Source organism: Olea europaea, chromosome 15 (assembly GCF_002742605.1).
Source record: "Olea europaea var. sylvestris chromosome 15, O_europaea_v1, whole genome shotgun sequence".
NCBI classification, from domain to species: domain Eukaryota; kingdom Viridiplantae; phylum Streptophyta; class Magnoliopsida; order Lamiales; family Oleaceae; genus Olea; species Olea europaea.
In genome coordinates this window covers 20,503,468-20,521,708 of record NC_036251.1, presented here as the reverse complement: position 1 = coordinate 20,521,708, position 18,241 = coordinate 20,503,468, and the positions used below count along the sequence as shown (strand labels likewise).

The following is an 18,241-nucleotide window of genomic DNA, read 5'->3' as shown; positions in this document are numbered from 1 at the left end:
TTATAAATAATCTTTTAGATATAAAACAAAATGTGGTGGCGTAGTTCATTTAGGACTTGTTTGGTACAACTTCTACTTTTATTTTTATTTTTTATAGAAATGTTTTCTCTAAAAGTTATTCTGATAAGACAACATTTTTTAAAAATTGTCAAAACTGGTTCAAGATAATTTCTTAATCTTAAAATTAACTTTTGACGTTTTAAAAGACGTGCCAAACGTGTCCTTAGTACATAATATGATTCAAGAAAAGATTATGTTATAAATATATTGACTAATTAATTAATTAATCAAGGATTAATGTCATAATTGTTGCCCCAAGACAACTATTATTATACTTCCGCTCGTGCTTGACTTTGCAACACAAAAAAACAAATTTTCTTTTCTCAATCGTCCGTAATTTTTTTTTATATCTACTAGCAAGGGTTTCCATTTATAGTTTAATATATTTTTTCTGTTTTAATTTCAAGTTATACACTAAAATCCCAATCACTTTATTATTATTATTATTATTATTATTATTATTATTATTTTCTTCTCAACACCACTTCTATACACACTTCGAATATGTTTGATTGGCTTTATTTTTCATGAAAATGTCATTTTTATCCAACTTATCATTTTTGTGGTGTTTGATTGACAATTTTTTCATAAAAAATATTTTTTAACTTTTAGTCGTGTGATCATATTTTCCTTGAAAATAAGGAAAACATTTTCTTTAGGAGGATTGGTTTTTATTTTTCAAATAATTCATTCTCTCTCATCTATTCCTTCTCTTTCATCTACTTACCAATAAAAAATGGACAAATATAATATTTTTTTAGGTTGAAAACTAAATTAATCAATCATATTTAATTAATAATGTACATATAAATAGTTATAGACAATTGAATTGTCTAGAATTTATTTTTCTTTAATGCAAATTCTATGTTTGCAATCAAAACACCCTTAATTTAACACATAACGTATCACAAGTAGAATGGATATCTCAACTTAATTAAGTAGACTGTAAAAATGATGTAGAGCATGAAAGTTACAATAAAAAAATAAAAAAGAAAAGAAAAAAAGAGAGCATAATTAATGTAATCTCCAGAATCTTATCATATGAAAACTTGCCGTATGTTACGTATCAACTTACTATTGAGCTAAATGTTGGTTTATGGTGAAAATATATCCCATCATTATAGTTAGGGTGTATTTGATTGTAAACATGGAATTTGTATGGAAAGAAAATAAATTTTAGACAATTTAATTGCCTAAAATTTATTTGCATGAAAATTGTCAATTAAATGTATTTGATTGATTTAATTTTTAACCTAAAAAATAATATACTTGTCCATTTGAGAGAGAGAGTTGATAGATGAGAGAGAAACAGAGAAAGTGAATTCGTTGAAAAATAAAATTTTATTCCCCCTAAGAAAATATTTTTCTTAATTTTGAGAAAAAATATTATTACATGACCAAAAGTAAGATAATGTATTCCATAGAAAAAAAATGTCAATAAAACAGAACAAAGATAGGAATTTGGGTGAAAAACGCATTTTTCATGAAAAATATTGGCAATCAAACGTACCCTTATAAATTTCGATTTTAGCGAAGAAACTTTTTGTTGTAAAAAATATATTTCTTGTTTGTTTCTTCGGAAAAGGTCATCAATGGACATTTCGAGAGTCATTACTCTGCGAAATTTTTTTGTACAAACAAGATATAGATATGCCTCTACATTAGTAGGGTTGGTTGACTGATTACTTTATTTTCCAACTAAAACAATAACGCATGTTGCATAATCATCAGAAGAGTTGATTTTCTTGTGCAAATGGTAGGTATTAAGTTGATAAACCATTATTAATTGGACAAAATAAGACTAATTAATTAGTTTTTCAACTTTCTGAATATTATATGTACATATTGCACATTTATATTATTTACAAGCCTGTCAGACAAAAATCCATCTTATCATCACTTCCAAAGGGCAAGATTGTTTTTTTCTCCTCATATTTGGACTTTTTGTTGCAATTGCCCCAACTAGACATGTTATTCTGCCCACGGTCAAAAGTTTTATCTTGCCTACTTTGAGAAGAACCTTATTTAAAGTTCTTATATTTGAAGACAAGGGCGGATTCAGGGACGTGCAGGTCAGTGCTACAGCCCGCCCATCTGCCCCAAATCCCTTTTAAAAAAAAAAATAGTAAAATTTTTTTGTGTAATTTTTTTGTTTTTTGCCGTATTAGCCCGTGTTCATGCCGAAAGTTGGATCCGCCAGTGTTTGAAGAAAACCGTAAATAGGGCTCTATTTTCATATCAGCAAAGGGGGACTCTTAATCCATCCATTGTGGGCAGGAGAACAATTTTATTTGTTAAGAATTCTAGTATGTATATATTTTTTTAGTTGAAATACCATTAAAGTTTACACGGGATTCTTACCATATCTTATGAACGGGAAGGGGCAGTAGATCTTACCTCTAGGATTATAACTAGATAAGAGAAGGAAGAAAGTTTGATCAAATTTTTGAACTTGAAGTGGTGACTCGCTAGAGTTCACTCGATCGACAATAGTAACATAGCTAAAGAAAATATTCCACTTAATATCCATTTACCAACCTCAATATATGGTTCACCTTGTCTCTCCAACTGAATCCTAGCATGTATATATATATATATATATATAGTGAGAGAGAGAGAGAGAGAGAGAGCTCATCTTCTAAAGTTTATCCAACATATCACCCTCCCTCCCTCCCTCCCTCCCTCTCTCTCTTTCTCTAAAGTGATCATGAAGCAGCCACAGACTTGTGAGACCATGTTAACCCCATCTAAGTTGGCGCTGCACAAGTATTCACACGCAATATCCAAAATAAAGCCAAAGATACGCGTAATTCACATAGTTGCACCAGAGATTATAAAGACAGATGTCGAAAATTTTCGAGAGCTTGTACAAAGACTCACAGGTAAACCTACAACGGGACAAGGAAAAGGGAAAAGTACAAAGAAAGGCAATGATAATGTTAGCGAGTTAATGAAGAAAATGGATTCATCAGGAGATGTGCCTGTATCACAGAGTAGCAAACACAGAATGAAGAAGGAAATCAGTGAAGAAATGTTATATGGAGGACATAGTTCAAATGGGTTTATGACTTTTCTTGGAGATGTGGATTGCTTTATAAATATTCAAGAGATGAATGAATTTCATCTGCCCCCGTTTAGATCTTCTTCTCAAATGAACTTGCTTGGAGAGATGCATCTTTGCTAGTAGAATAAATATTGATCGTGTATGATCACAGATTTTCTTCCTAGAAACTACTGTTTGATCCCTTCTAGTTTGAAGATATCGGTCAGGGATTTCGATTTTCTATGTGTTCGTTCATTCTCTTTATCTGTTTGAGTACTTGTGATTGATTTCATTTTTCATTTCATTTGGATTGTTTAATTTCTTTCTGTGTTCGATAAGAATATTAACTCTATAAAGGGCTTACAATCTTGTAATTACGTAGATGGAAATTGAACCTGAAATACATTGGTCTGTTTCTTATTCTTATTGTTGAGAGAATTGAAAATCCCTCTCCTATTCCTTCATCATTGTCCCAAGTGCACAGTGTATTTCATGTATCCACGTTAAGAAAATACATTGAAAATCTCTATCATGTACTGAAGATTGAATCGATAGACATAAAACCAAATTCGACTTATGAAGAAAAACCACTAGAGATTCCTCAACGAGAAATAAAGTAATTGCTCCAAAAGCCGAAAAGAAGGTTGTACGGATGTTTGGACTTTTCAAACTTATTGAAATGAAACATCTAGTTTGGTGGTCATTTTTCTAGAAAAATAATGTTTTGAATAGTAAATTTTGAGAGAATATATAGTTAAAAAATAGGAAAATAATTTAGGATTACGTATAAAATATTTTATTGTATGAATGTATTATTGAAAATGAACATGAAGAAAAAAGAATTTTAAAACAATGAAAGACAAATAGGTCTAGCAATTATAAAATTCTTTATTCTTTCATGAATTATGTCGAGAGTTTCCGAAATGGATGCTTTCCAATGATCAACATTGTTTGTGATATTGTTTGATTACCTTCGATAAATTTTGTATTTATTATCAATTTGAGATATACGATTTGTTTTTTGAAGCGAGTCGAACTACAGTTTTACCATGCAAACCCACTCGCTGAATTGAGAGAATATGCAATTTCAATAAAAAGCACGAACCAGCTTAGCTAAGTCACCCCATCAAGGGGCAAGCTTGTGGAGCGAGCTTCGCTCATGCTCAGCTCACCCCCATATTGTGAGCATTAGATAAGCCCAATGGTATGAGTAGCTCGACTCGCTCCATTTAGCACTCCTAGGCACAACACTTAATTCAATGGTGGCTACAAAATATGCTGATTTTATTTTTTTGAAGACACAAGTTAAAAAATCGAGTTGTCATTTAATGTGCCAGTTCTAATTCTAGAAGTTCAGATTATATGTGCCAGTTCTAATTCTAGAACTTCATATCTAAATATTTAGACAACTGTAAAAGCAAGTCAACCTATAGAATTTGTTACTTCGTCAGAAGCTTGTTCCCTCCTTAACCTGTGCCCCCTGTCCATCAGCCTTGAATCAGCTACAAGCCTATGACATATATAATTTACGTTTGGGACTAAAGGGGCAAGTGCGAACCTTTCAATGCTAAATTTAAATCCTGCTTGGAGTTTACTGTGATCAAGAGATGAGGTGAACTCCACATTGACGGTCTATAACTCGACTCACTTCCTACTGTTCTATCATTATTATCAAGTGGTAAAGTACGGATTCTTACATGAGAGATATGTATACGGGTAAACACCCACATATGACATTCACATCATTGTTTAATACTTGTGACAAACAAATATGTAGAGAAGTAAGATACAAAAGTCAAAAAACAATAATCATGCTACTTATACAACTAATTTGACAATGTGTAAGTTGACAAAAATTCTAACCATTGATTTGAAAATCAACGACTAAAATCTTTACACCTCGCACATTGTCAAACTCATTGTACAACTAATTTGTACAAGCTTAATTCAAAGGATTAATCTATTTTTGACAGTGACAACAGATAATTGAATGAAAATAGTTGACCGTATTTTAAACTATTCAATATCATATAATATTATGTCAAGAATTATGTCAACCATTATGTCATTGTAACATGATTGTAATTCACAAAACATTATATGACTTCATAATATCAAATCATCATTTTCCAAATGGAAAAAGCAGTCGGTCCAATTCCACGTTCCATTGAGTATCGGTGAAACATTCAAAACGGAAGAAAACACCAAAGAATATGGAGGATCAATTTATTATGAAACAAATCTTGACATGCTCTATGAATTTCTTTCGAGTACTTGGGTAAGCATCACCTATTACTGAAGAGAACTGTATAAATTCAAGTAGCACAACAAAACCTGTATCAATGACTATTCAAAAGTGCCATTACATGCATAGCTAACAAATGGATGAGCTGTTTCTCACTACTATCAGCCTTCTTATTTACAAACTCAAAAAGTTAACATGGAAGTATGACCTCATTCCTTTGCTATTTCCTTATTTTCTTCCCATACTCCCTTTTCTGCCTGTTTTGTATTCTTCAGATCAGGTCAAGAGAATGTGAGATCAATAAATAGTAATAGTGCCTAGGTGATAAATTTTTCTTAAATTTTTCTAACTTTTTAACTGGTAAAACTTCAACTTCAACTGCAAATTTCATGTGCCCACACCTTTTATCAACTTTCAACCACATATTACCTCAACTTCTATCAAAATCTACAAATTTTTTTTATCAAAAGCTTTGTCAAATGACCCCTTAGGCATGACCAAGTGATGTGTTCAACACCTGAAAGAGAAAGACAAAGGCATTATCAGTCCAAAACAATTACTGAAGTAGCCAGTATGAACGACAAAATATGAACCACAACAGATGTGAAAGTGAGAAACACGTCCAGGTGTAAACAGTATAACCCACCAAATAAAACACCGTTTTTGAATATTGCATAGACTGTGATGGCTTGTGCAATATCTCAGTACGACTGGCTAGAAAAATAAAGTTGGCATACGAGCAAGTGAAAAGTTTTACTATATCTAAAGAAAGGCAAATATTGTTCAAAAACAATGATTCATCCCTCGTAATGGCGGGGGAACCAAAAGCATGCGCACCCAACATTTTATAAAGCTATTTAGACCACCATATGCTTTCAATAAGTTTCTGCTATAAAGAACGCAAAGCTGTGAAAATGTAAGATCTCATATTTTATCCGATAAAGGAAGCTCCTCAAATTAATCAATCACTTTTTTACACACGTGCTCTCCAGTGACAGCAGATACATGCATATGCTGCAATTAGTGGCACTTAAANATATTGCACATTTATATTATTTACAAGCCTGTCAGACAAAAATCCATCTTATCATCACTTCCAAAGGGCAAGATTGTTTTTTTTGTTTTTTTTCCTCCCCATATTTGGACTTTTTGTTGGAATTGCCCCCAACTAGACATGTCTAGCTGTTAAGAACACTCTCATTATTCTGCCCACGACCAGAAGTTTTATCTTGCCTACTTTGAAAAGAACCTTATTTGAGGTTCTTATGTTTGAAGACAGGGGCAGATTCAGGGACGAGCACGCCAATCCGTCAGCCCCAAATCCCTTTAAAAAAAAAAAAATTAGTAAATTTTTTTTTATGTGTAATATATATATATTTTTTCTGTATTAGCCCGTGTTCATGCCGGAAGTTGAATCCGCCAGTGTTTGAAGAGAACCGTAAATAGGGCTCTATTTTCATATCAGCAAAGGGGCAGTCTTATCTCATCCATTGTGAGCAGGAGAACAATTTTATTTGTTAAGAATTCTAGCATGTGTATATTTTTTTAGTTGAAATACCATTAAAGTTTATGCGGGATTCTTACTATATCTTACGAACGGGAAGGGGCAGTAAATCTTACCTCTAGGATTATAACTAGATAAGAGAAGGAAGAAAGTTTGATCAAATTTTTGAACTTGAAGTGGTGACTCGCTAGAGTTCACTCGAACGACAATAGGAATATAGCTATCCATAGACCAAGTTTATGTCCGACGGCAGCGGAGAGGAAAAAAAAAATTATGTTTATAAAAAATACATGTTGATAGATGAGCAATAATTGATAAACACAAATTGATAAACCTGTTATATATATATATATATATATATATATAGTGTGTGTGTGTGAGAGAGAGAGAGAGAGCTCCATCTTCTAAGTTTATCCAACATATCACCCTCCCTCCCTCCCTCTAAAGAGATCATGAAGCAGCCACAGACATGTGAGACCATATTAACCCCTTCTAAGTTGGGGCTGGACAAGTATTCACACACAATATCCAAAATAAAGCCAAAGATACGTGTAATTCACATAGTTGCACCAGAGATTATAAAGACAGATGTCGAAAATTTTCGAGAGCTTGTACAAAGACTCACAGGTAAACCTACAACGGGACAAGGAAAAGGGAAAAGTACAAAGAAGGGCAATGATAATGTTAGCGAGTCAATGAAGAAAATGGATTCATCAGGAGATGTGCCTGTATCACAGAGTAGCAAACACAGAATGAAGAAGGAAATCAGTGAAGAAATGTTATATGTAGGACATAGTTCAAATGGGTTTATGAGTTTTCTTGGAGATGTGGATTGCTTTATAAATATTCAAGAGATGAATGAATTTCATCTGCCCCCGTTTAGATCTTCTTCTCAAATGAACTTGCTTGGAGAGATGCATCTTTGCTAGTAGAATAAATATTGATCGTGTATGATCACAGATTTTCTTCCTAGAAACTACTGTTTGATCCCTTCTAGTTTGAAGATATCGGTCAGGGATTTCGATTTTCTATGTGTTCGTTCATTCTCTTTATCTGTTTGAGTACTTGTGATTGATTTCATTTTTCATTTCATTTGGATTGTTTAATTTCTTTCTGTGTTCGATAAGAATATTAACTCTATAAAGGGCTTACAATCTTGTAATTACGTAGATGGAAATTGAACCTGAAATACATTGGTCTGTTTCTTATTGTTGAGAGAATTGAAAATCCCTCTCCTATTCCTTCATAATTGTCCCAAGTGCACAGTGTATTTCATGTATCCATGTTAAGAAAATACATTGAAAATCTCTATCATGTACTGAAGATTGAATCGATAGACATAAAACCAAATTCGACTTATGAAGAAAAACCAATAGAGATTCCTCAACGAGAAATAAAGCAATTGCTCCAAAAGCCGAAAAGAAGGTTGTACGGATGTTTGGACTTTTCAAACTTATTGAAATGAAACATCTAGTTTGGTGGTCATTTTTCTAGAAAAATAATGTTTTGAATAGTAAATTTTGAGAGAATATATAGTTAAAAAATAGGAAAATAATTTAGGATTACGTATAAAATATTTTATTGTATGAATGTATTATTGAAAATGAACATGAAGAAAAAAGAATTTTAAAACAATGAAAGACAAATAGGTCTAGCAATTATAAAATTCTTTATTCTTTCATGAATTATGTCGAGAGTTTCCGAAATGGATGCTTTCCAATGATCAACATTGTTTGTGATATTGTTTGATTAACTTCGATAAATTTTGTATTTATTATCAATTTGAGATATACGATTTGTTTTTTGAAGCGAGTCGAACTACAGTTTTACCATGCAAACCCACTCGCTGAATTGAGAGAATATGCAATTTCAATAAAAAGCACGAACCAGCTTAGCTAAGTCACCCCATCAAGGGGCAAGCTTGTGGAGCGAGCTTCGCTCATGCTCAGCTCACCCCCATATTGTGAGCATTAGATAAGCCCAATGGTATGAGTAGCTCGACTCGCTCCATTTAGCACTCCTAGGCACAACACTTAATTCAATGGTGGCTACAAAATATGCTGATTTTATTTTTTTGAAGACACAAGTTAAAAAATCGAGTTGTCATTTAATGTGCCAGTTTTAATTCTAGAAGTTCAGATTATATGTGCCAGTTCTAATTCTAGAACTTCATATCTAAATATTTAGACAACTGTAAAAGCAAGTCAACCTATAGAATTTGTTACTTCGTCAGAAGCTTGTTCCCTCCTTAACCTGTGCCCCCTGTCCATCAGCCTTGAATCAGCTACAAGCCTATGACATATATAATTTACGTTTGGGACTAAAGGGGCAAGTGCGAACCTTTCAATGCTAAATTTAAATCCTGCTTGGAGTTTACTGTGATCAAGAGATGAGGTGAACTCCACATTGACGGTCTATAACTCGACTCACTTCCTACTGTTCTATCATTATTATCAAGTGGTAAAGTACGGATTCTTACATGAGAGATATGTATACGGGTAAACACCCACATATGACATTCACATCATTGTTTAATACTTGTGACAAACAAATATGTAGAGAAGTAAGATACAAAAGTCAAAAAACAATAATCATGCTACTTATACAACTAATTTGACAATGTGTAAGTTGACAAAAATTCTAACCATTGATTTGAAAATCAACGACTAAAATCTTTACACCTCGCACATTGTCAAACTCATTGTACAACTAATTTGTACAAGCTTAATTCAAAGGATTAATCTATTTTTGACAGTGACAACAGATAATTGAATGAAAATAGTTGACTGTATTTTAAACTATTCAATATCATATAATATTATGTCAAGAATTATGTCAACCATTATGTCATTGTAACATGATTGTAATTCACAAAACATTATATGACTTCATAATATCAAATCATCATTTTCCAAATGGAAAAAGCAGTCAGTCCAATTCCACGTTCCATTGAGTATCGGTGAAACATTCAAAACGGAAGAAAACACCAAAGAATATGGAGGATCAATTTATTATGAAACAAATCTTGACATGCTCTATGAATTTCTTTCGAGTACTTGGGTAAGCATCACCTATTACTGAAGAGAACTGTATAAATTCAAGTAGCACAACAAAACCTGTATCAATGACTATTCAAAAGTGCCATTACATGCATAGCTAACAAATGGATGAGCTGTTTCTCACTACTATCAGCCTTCTTATTTACAAACTCAAAAAGTTAACATGGAAGTATGACCTCATTCCTTTGCTATTTCCTTATTTTCTTCCCATACTCCCTTTTCTGCCTGTTTTGTATTCTTCAGATCAGGTCAAGAGAATGTGAGATCAATAAATAGTAATAGTGCCTAGGTGATAAATTTTTCTTAAATTTTTCTAACTTTTTAACTGGTAAAACTTCAACTTCAACTGCAAATTTCATGTGCCCACACCTTTTATCAACTTTCAACCACATATTACCTCAACTTCTATCAAAATCTACAAATTTTTTTTATCAAAAGCTTTGTCAAATAACCCCTTAGGCATGACCAAGTGATGTGTTCAACACCTGAAAGAGAAAGACAAAGGCATTATCAGTCCAAAACAATCACTGAAGTAGCCAGTATGAACGACAAAATATGAACCACAACAGATGTGAAAGTGAGAAACACGTCCAGGTGTAAACAGTATAACCCACCAAATAAAACACCGTTTTTGAATATTGCATAGACTGTGATGGCTTGTGCAATATCTCAGTACGACTGGCTAGAAAAATAAAGTTGGCATACGAGCAAGTGAAAAGTTTTACTATATCTAAAGAAAGGCAAATATTGTTCAAAAACAATGATTCATCCCTCGTAATGGCGGGGTAACCAAAAGCATGTGCACCCAACATTTTATAAAGCTATTTAGACCACCATATGCTTTCAATAAGTTTCTGCTATAAAGAACGCAAAGCTGTGAAAATGTAAGATCTCATATTTTATCCGATAAAGGAAGCTCTTCAAATTAATCAATCACTTTTTTACACACGTGCTCTCCAGTGACAGCAGATACATGCATATGCTGCAATTAGTGGCACTTAAATTGGAACTCAACGTCGTCTCCTTTAGCTATTGGATAGGATAATACAAGTCCACTCGATCCCTCAACTAATCATTTTAAATCGGTCTACCACCCCAAAATGGCGAGTCTGCGACTAATGGCCATAAATGGAAACAAAGGTGAGCAAGAGATGTCCTTATGTCCTAGATATTTACTATTTATTATTTATTTATTTATTTTCTATTTCTGAGGGGGTGGGGTTAGCTCCCAATGTGTAATTTTCAAATTTTACAAAAGATAATATGTTAGGGTCCAATAGTTGTGCGACTCGATCACCCTCAAGCTTAGGCTTTTGGGAGAGATGGTTAGATTCCCACCAATTAGCATCAGAGCAGAACCACGTCACAGGTTCGAATCTTAGAAGGGGCAACCCAAGTGAAGTGTCAAATACCAGCCCCCAAAGAAAGGCTGGCCGGATAAAGCAAAGGTCATTTTGGAGTGGGCCGTCATGGACGTCGGATTTGAGGCCGTGGGGGTATTGTTAGGGTCTAATAGTTGTGGAATTCAATCACCCTCAAGCTTGAGCTTTTGGAAGAGATGGTTGGGTCGCCATCATAGAGTTGTCAACAAACATGCTTCACGCTTGTTCAAAAGATAGGAAGCTGATAACGTCCAATTGAGCAATTTGTTATTCCGGTACAAAAGTGTAGGTGCCAAATGTAGCTAGCCTTTTTTTTTAATCAACGTTTGAACATGGAAACACGATTTAAATAGCTAAAATTACAATCTCAAGTGCTGATGATGGAACAGGTAATGCTACAAACATAAGAGTAGGAATAATCTGGACTATGCTTTGATAAAAACTTACAAAATGCTATTGAACTAAAGATGAGTCCTAGCCACCAATATGTATCATCGGTCTGTTTGGTGTCTTTGCAATGTCAAACATCCCAGCATGAGCAGCTTTCTTCCTTTTCACCTGAAGTTGATAGTAAATGCCAGAAGTTATAACAAGACATTTCACATTATAGAAGACATATAAAACAATAGGAAGGAAACTGAAGAATTCAGCCTTTATAATCAACTAAGATGAGAAGCCACCAAAGAGAGAATTGTTATAGTTTTCTATGATCTCTGCACTCTTTTTAATATGTTAGTTTATGTGACATTTTATTTTCTGGTGAGGGCTCCTGATATGCATTGCCTATAAAATTTATTTTCCTTTCCAAATAGAAATCACCAAAAGCCAATTAAAAATTGATGTGATGAGGAAAAAATGTGAGCTTACATAGCCCATGTTTGGCCCACATTTTCAGCATCTCATTTTCCCCCAAACTCTCTTTCAACAACACATTTTTCCAATAAAATAATTTTGCACATGGATCCATAACTTTTCCATACTTTTTGACCACACATTCTTCAAAAAAATCACTTTTCACAAAATCAATTCTCAAAAAATCTCTAATAAACAGAGACATAATCTTTAGCCACAACCCATGAATAGGGAGAAAAGAGAAAGGAGGGGAAGGAATTCTCAGCAATTACTAGATAAATGGTATTTGAGACAATAGTTAGTACATACCGCTGCCCCAATAATCTCCTTGAGTTCTTTATCATCAACACCATGACGCAGAGGATCCCTCAAGCTAACCTGAAAGGAATGAACTGAGATAAGACTAATGAAATACCTAGTTCAAATTTAACCTTCACAAAGTAGATTGCTAAATTGTTTCACACTCATGTCACTCTGAATAATGCATGCACAACAATCTGCACCAAACTATCGGATGAAGAACACCTAAATACTAAAATTGATCTAGAATAAAATGCACACTAGATTTTAACAGAGATGAAACAAATATCAAATATAAATTTCATTGCGCACTTAATCTTATATTCAATTTCTGTCACACACGCGTAATTGCCAGCAACAGAGCAAGATCTGCATTCAAATTACTTGACAGAAGAAATTGCTGCCTCAAAGAACTTTGAGGGGCGCCCAACCGCTAAAAGTAATAGGTGGGTATTTTCCCAATTTCATACTAATAACCCATTAGTTACCTGCTCATTCCATCTACTGAAGGTTGGTTCCTTTGTCATATTTAACGGGAGCAATGTTTGGAATATACGGTGGAAACACAATAAAAATTAACTCGATATCACAAATTTGAGAAAGATATAGTTAACCACAAATGGCAGATTTATAAGTATCATCTGCTCAATACAGCACAAAAGAAAATTTGAGAAGAAACACTGGGACATTGATTGATGATGTCAAGCTGTAGAAATATATGATAAACACAAGTAAACCCAACAATGCTTGAAACCAAGAATACATTTGGCAACCCCCAGTTAAACGGATAAAGCATTTTCTGCATTAGGCGATGACAAGAAAATGCCACTTTACAAATTAATTGACAAAAGGCAGTCTACAAAAGAGAGATTAACACGGCCCTTATTATCTACAATTCTTTGAGTTATATTGGCACTATTTTGGGCCTTCACCTCTCCAAGTCTAGAAATGGACAATGCATATTCTGCACTATGGAGCAGCAACATTGCCGTTTCTTTTTCCATTCTTTATTTCTGCATTAGGCGATGACAAGAAAATGCCACTTTACAAATTAATTGACAAAAGGCAGTCTACAAAAGAGAGATTAACACGGCCTTTATTATCTACAATTCTTTGAGTTATATTGGCACTATTTTGGGCCTTCACCTCTCCAAGTCTAGAAATGGACAATGCATATTCTGCACTATGGAGCAACAACATTGCCGTTTCTTTTTCCATTACATGGAGACATCTTTTCTGAGAATCTGGTAAAGGTGTCAATAGTGCCGTGACAAAGATAGATTGCACACGTTAAGGCCTAGATTTCAGGTGTGCTAGACTGTCAGAAAATCTAGAAGGTCCAGCATGACCCACAGGAAGAACCGCCCTGATTACAGAAACTCTTGTTTTATTCTTTAAAATGTTCTTCTTCACATAAGTAGGTATTAAAAGAGGAATTGAAATAGAAATAAAGGCAGACATAAAATAGATGACCAACATAATAATATTGATTGTGAATTTATTTTTAGCGTACAATTTCAAAGGCACTATTGTATCAATCACAGTTAACCACGAGATCTATCACAATAGTTTAAGATCTAAATAGATCTTGTTTTTAAAGTAATCATCTCATACTTTAGATGTTAAAATTGTTCATTATGGAACCAATCTTTGTCTGCTAGTTAGCATTATCACCTATCATTTAGTTTAAGATCTAAATAGATCTCGTTTTTAAACTAATCATCTCATATTTTAGTATTGTTAAAATTGTTCGTTATGGAACCAATATTTGTCCATCATGTTAGCATTCTTAATTCTATATTCAGTGTTGCTCGTTCATCTACTAACCTTATGACAGAATTTAAAATTATTGTTGACATCGGAGGTGCTAGTAAACGATGAGCCATGGTAAAAAATAATCATTGTACAATATCTACATTATCTAATTGTACTTCACAAGTAAAATCACATTAGATATATTTAAATAACTCAATAAAAGATAAATTATGATTTGAGGAAGAGTTGAACCAATATAGTTATGATACATTTTACAACATGCAATGAACTTCATTGACCTTTATATTTAAGTCAGTAGGTAAGTTCTCAAAAATTTAACTCAGATAAAATTCTACACCAAATAAATTACTATGTGTATATATTCTGGCAGCTAATATAAATATCAGTTTCTAGTAGTTTTCAAATTAATTTTCCAATCTATGTCAAATATTAGTAAAATGCTCATGGAGTTAGCTAGAACAATATAAGAACTAAGATAGTGTACAACATATTTTCCATGATAAAGCTTTGTGACGACTATAATCTTTGCAAGACTCTTACCATTTCATAACTTGAAGTCCATTAAATTTCTAAAAAAATCAACTAAATGTTGAACAATTTGGAAACTAGTGTGATTACATTCTACAATTCGTCAAATACAAATTCTCTTGTTTTTTAACAATCTTATTCAAATCAGTATCATGAGAACGCAAATATAATCTACATTACAAAAGCACAAACTAAATCATACATAAAAGAAATTATATTATGCTCACCCAATTTCATGTTCATATTTCAATAAAATTTAAACAATGGGATGTAAGAGAAAATGAATTGGAATAACTTGAATTTGGATCCATATTATGATAATAAAAAATCTAACCATACTTATTTTTAAGAGTAAATTTAGGAGAATAAGAATGAAAAATATAACAAGTTTAAACAATACTCTGTAAAAATATTATACTAACATTAATTGAATGTAATACAAGTTAGATGGTGAAATTGAGAGAACGTGTGTGAGAAATTTCCAAAATGTATGAGGTTTGGGGATATTAAGCAGAAAATTATGCAAACAAAGAAAAGAAAAAAAGAATTGTAGTCCAAATTCCACATCACTAGATGTACATTATCAGATTTGTTTTTTCATTTTTCTTAAATCGGTCTGTGGCCAACTTGCAGGAAAGCAGGCCTGACATAACCCACCGTTATGGACTTATTGGTGGTCCCATCAACAGGCACGGTCCCACCCAAGCCACCTCTGGCCTGGCTGTCTGCAGCCCATTCTGACACATATACAGTGAGGTATATAGACTTGTTTTTTTAATTAAAAACATTGACAGAAAAAATGCATAGATAGTAAACCATGAGAAAAAGCAGCACAAGTTTCAATATAGAGTATGAATGAATTTTATGACAAGAAAGTAGGCAAATATATGAAGAATGATGAAAAACTTCACCTCTGAGGGTCCAAAAAGGCAAACTTTAAAATTTCCGTCCGCTAAGAGTCTCAATCTATTGCAACCAGCACAAAAGTTCTCAGTCATTGATGTGATAAAAGAAACTGTACCCTGGTGGCCATTAATTCTAAAATTCTTGGCTGTCTCTGAAGGATGGTCCCGAATCCTTTGAAGCCCTGTAAACCGTTTCGCCTGTTCAGTAAAATTGAGCCATTCAAGGCATGCACAAAAGAAAATCATAATGTAAAAGAGTCAAATATTGTAGAGTTCTACCTTACCACTCTATCCAACATTTCAGAGTACGATACGAGTTTCTTCACATTCCAGACATTTCCATCAAAAGGCATAAACTCAATAAAACGGACATTGATTGGCTTCTCACGTGTTAACTCGACAAAATCACAAATTTCATCATCATTGAATCCCCGCATTACGACACAATTCAGCTGAAAAAGAAAATTCAAAGCATTTATTTGAATTGTCCTAAACACTCTTCACAGTGGAAAAGAAGAAACCAAATAAATTAAATATCTTTCAGTGTTCAAGATAACCAACCTCTGTGCCAGCTCGTAAGGCAGTTGTATGAATTGAATACAAAAAGGTCAAAATGATGATATAAAATATAATAAAACTTACTTTGACAGGATTATATCCCAATTCTATTGCCGCATCAATGGACTTCATTACCCTTTCATGTCCTTTGCGTCTGGTCATAAATTCAAATTTTGCAGGAACCAGTGTGTCTAAACTTATGTTCAACAAACTAAGGCCACATTCTTTTAAAGATGGAAGCTTTCTTTCCAAAATAATTCCATTTGTAGTCATGGCCAGGGTCTTCAATCCATTTAAATTTGACAACTGTAAACATATTTCTTCAATATCCTTCCTAACAGTTGGCTCCCCACCAGTCAAACGAATTTTTTCTACACCTGAACTTACAAACAAATTAGCTAAACGAACAATCTCATTCGTCGAGAGAAGTTCCGGGCTAGGAGTAAGCTCTGCACCCTCAGCTGGCATACAGTATTGGCATCTTAAATTACAACGTTCTGTTAATGAGATCCTCAAGTAAGTATGTTGCCTCCCGAATGAATCAATTAGCATATCAGAGACAGGATTATCTTTAATTGCATCTTCTGACAACGTTCCACATGAAGTTGAGAACATCTTCGATGTGGATACATTTATGTGGCCAATTCTCAAATGTTGAGTGTCCCTGATTCTATGCAGAATCTTAGCCTGTTAATTTAACAGGACAATAATTAATTAATTGCAGATTAATAAGTGATGAAAATACATTATCAAAGACTCAAAGTCAATCAGCAGACTGCCAGGCAATGCAACAAACAGAAATAAAAAGGAAAGCAAAAGTTACAGAAATGAAAAATGAAGGTATGTGGTCAAAGGGTAGAAGGGAAAAGTGATCAACTGCTAAACTAACTACTTGCAATTTTTTTCGAAGACAAAGAATTTAAATAGAGAAGTACTAACAAAACACAGTCAAATTAAGCCCTGCATTCCAAAAGTATGGTTTATAAACTCAATAACTACAATGATTAGTTTGTCTAGTAAAAACAATGACAGATGACAGATGAATCTTTGTTGGTTTCTGATTCTACATACAAACCCTTCAAACTCCAATGGCGCTTTAATGTTATGTTTTTGGAGTGGCATACTGACTAGTTAGCATAGTGAAAAAACAAATTACTCTTCATACAGAGCAAATGAATTGACCACAATAATGTAAATTAAAGAATGGTACAACTAATGCACCCAAATTCCCCTTCCCGTGTCCGAAAATGAATGGAGGAGGGGAAACAATCATCGTAAAGGCTATCTTAATTTTTGAAATCACTTATTTTCCAAATTGCGTCTGCTCATAATTGTAACTATCGACATCCTTCTGAAGCTTATATCTTTAACAATAAAAATCGGTTTTTTTCTTAAACCCTTTTCTTTTTCAAATTCAAAGAACAGAAATTATCCCGTCCGAGTTTTTCAATCACACATATTCCCACAAATTCAAATTCAAATTCAAAATCTATGAAGTAATAAATACATAAACCACGCTCAGATCATTTTGAATAATCACGTGCGTGTACGAAGAAAAACTCCCACAAATGTAAATTCAAAATAAAAACCCAGTTCAAATCGAAGTCGTCGTGCACCTGATAAATCACTTAATTTCCTTAATTAGTGGATACACAGCCCCGTTCACCTCTAAAAAATATATTACAAAATTGGGAGCAAAAGCACTTAGTGCTGCATAAACAACGTAAAACTATTTTAAAAAAAAGGCAAGGAGGTGTACCGAGCTCAAATTTCTGCAACCGCGATGCCATTGGAAAAATTTGGAGATGCAGGGGCGCATGAGGAAAGCAAATTAATCCCACAAATATTTCTGCTCTTTTTTCCGTCTATGTGAAGTTCAGAATCTCAACGAGTGAACGATGTAATGAAGAAACGTTGGATTAGATCGGATTCCGACCCTTGAATTGATGAAAGGGATAAAGACGAATTGGAATCGGATTTGGATTTTAGGACCATCTCTTCTATAAAAATGGTAAAAAGAAACAGATGG

The 18,241-nt window shown here is 33.5% G+C and overlaps 3 protein-coding genes across 4 annotated transcripts; 2 read left to right on the top strand and 1 right to left on the bottom strand.

Moving 5' to 3' along the window:
- Positions 1 to 2,767: 2,767 nt before the first annotated feature.
- Positions 2,768 to 3,244, top strand: LOC111411366 (VQ motif-containing protein 25-like). Its single transcript, XM_023041905.1, has one exon. It carries the CDS (start codon positions 2,768 to 2,770, stop codon positions 3,242 to 3,244), a length of 477 nt encoding a protein of 158 aa, XP_022897673.1.
- Positions 3,245 to 7,304: 4,060 nt separating this feature from the next.
- Positions 7,305 to 7,781, top strand: LOC111411365 (VQ motif-containing protein 25-like). Its single transcript, XM_023041904.1, has one exon. It carries the CDS (start codon positions 7,305 to 7,307, stop codon positions 7,779 to 7,781), a length of 477 nt encoding a protein of 158 aa, XP_022897672.1.
- Positions 7,782 to 9,833: 2,052 nt separating this feature from the next.
- On the bottom strand, positions 9,834 to 18,241 carry LOC111410421 (GTP 3',8-cyclase, mitochondrial-like). Of its 2 annotated transcripts, none has more exons than XR_002705683.1 (7): positions 17,972 to 18,241; positions 16,297 to 16,899; positions 15,934 to 16,106; positions 15,661 to 15,852; positions 12,455 to 12,523; positions 11,741 to 11,851; positions 9,834 to 10,396 (listed from the first exon to the last, which is right to left on the bottom strand). XR_002705683.1 is itself a non-coding variant. In XM_023040737.1 (7 exons), exons 1-6 carry the CDS (start codon positions 18,029 to 18,031, stop codon positions 11,768 to 11,770), a joined length of 1,176 nt encoding a protein of 391 aa, XP_022896505.1. In that variant the 5' UTR covers positions 18,032 to 18,237; the 3' UTR covers positions 9,834 to 10,396; positions 11,741 to 11,767. The 2 variants fall into 2 exon arrangements, 1 of the variants encoding a protein (XP_022896505.1); XM_023040737.1 differs by having other exon boundaries at positions 15,939 to 16,106; positions 17,972 to 18,237.

Excerpts from the sequence above, each read along its gene's own strand:
- LOC111410421 (XM_023040737.1), bottom strand. The coding sequence starts at position 18,031 with ATGCGCCCCTGCATCTCCAAATTTTTCCAATGGCATCGCGGTTGCAGA. Across the intron at positions 15,853-15,938 it reads CTGAAATGTTGGATAGAGTG|GCGAAACGGTTTACAGGGCT; the intron begins GTAAGGTAGAAC and ends TTTACTGAACAG. Across the intron at positions 12,524-15,660 it reads GCCTTTTTGGACCCTCAGAG|GTTAGCTTGAGGGATCCTCT; the intron begins GTGAAGTTTTTC and ends CATTCCTTTCAG.
- LOC111411365 (XM_023041904.1), top strand. The coding sequence starts at position 7,305 with ATGAAGCAGCCACAGACATGTGAGACCATATTAACCCCTTCTAAGTTG.
- LOC111411366 (XM_023041905.1), top strand. The coding sequence starts at position 2,768 with ATGAAGCAGCCACAGACTTGTGAGACCATGTTAACCCCATCTAAGTTG.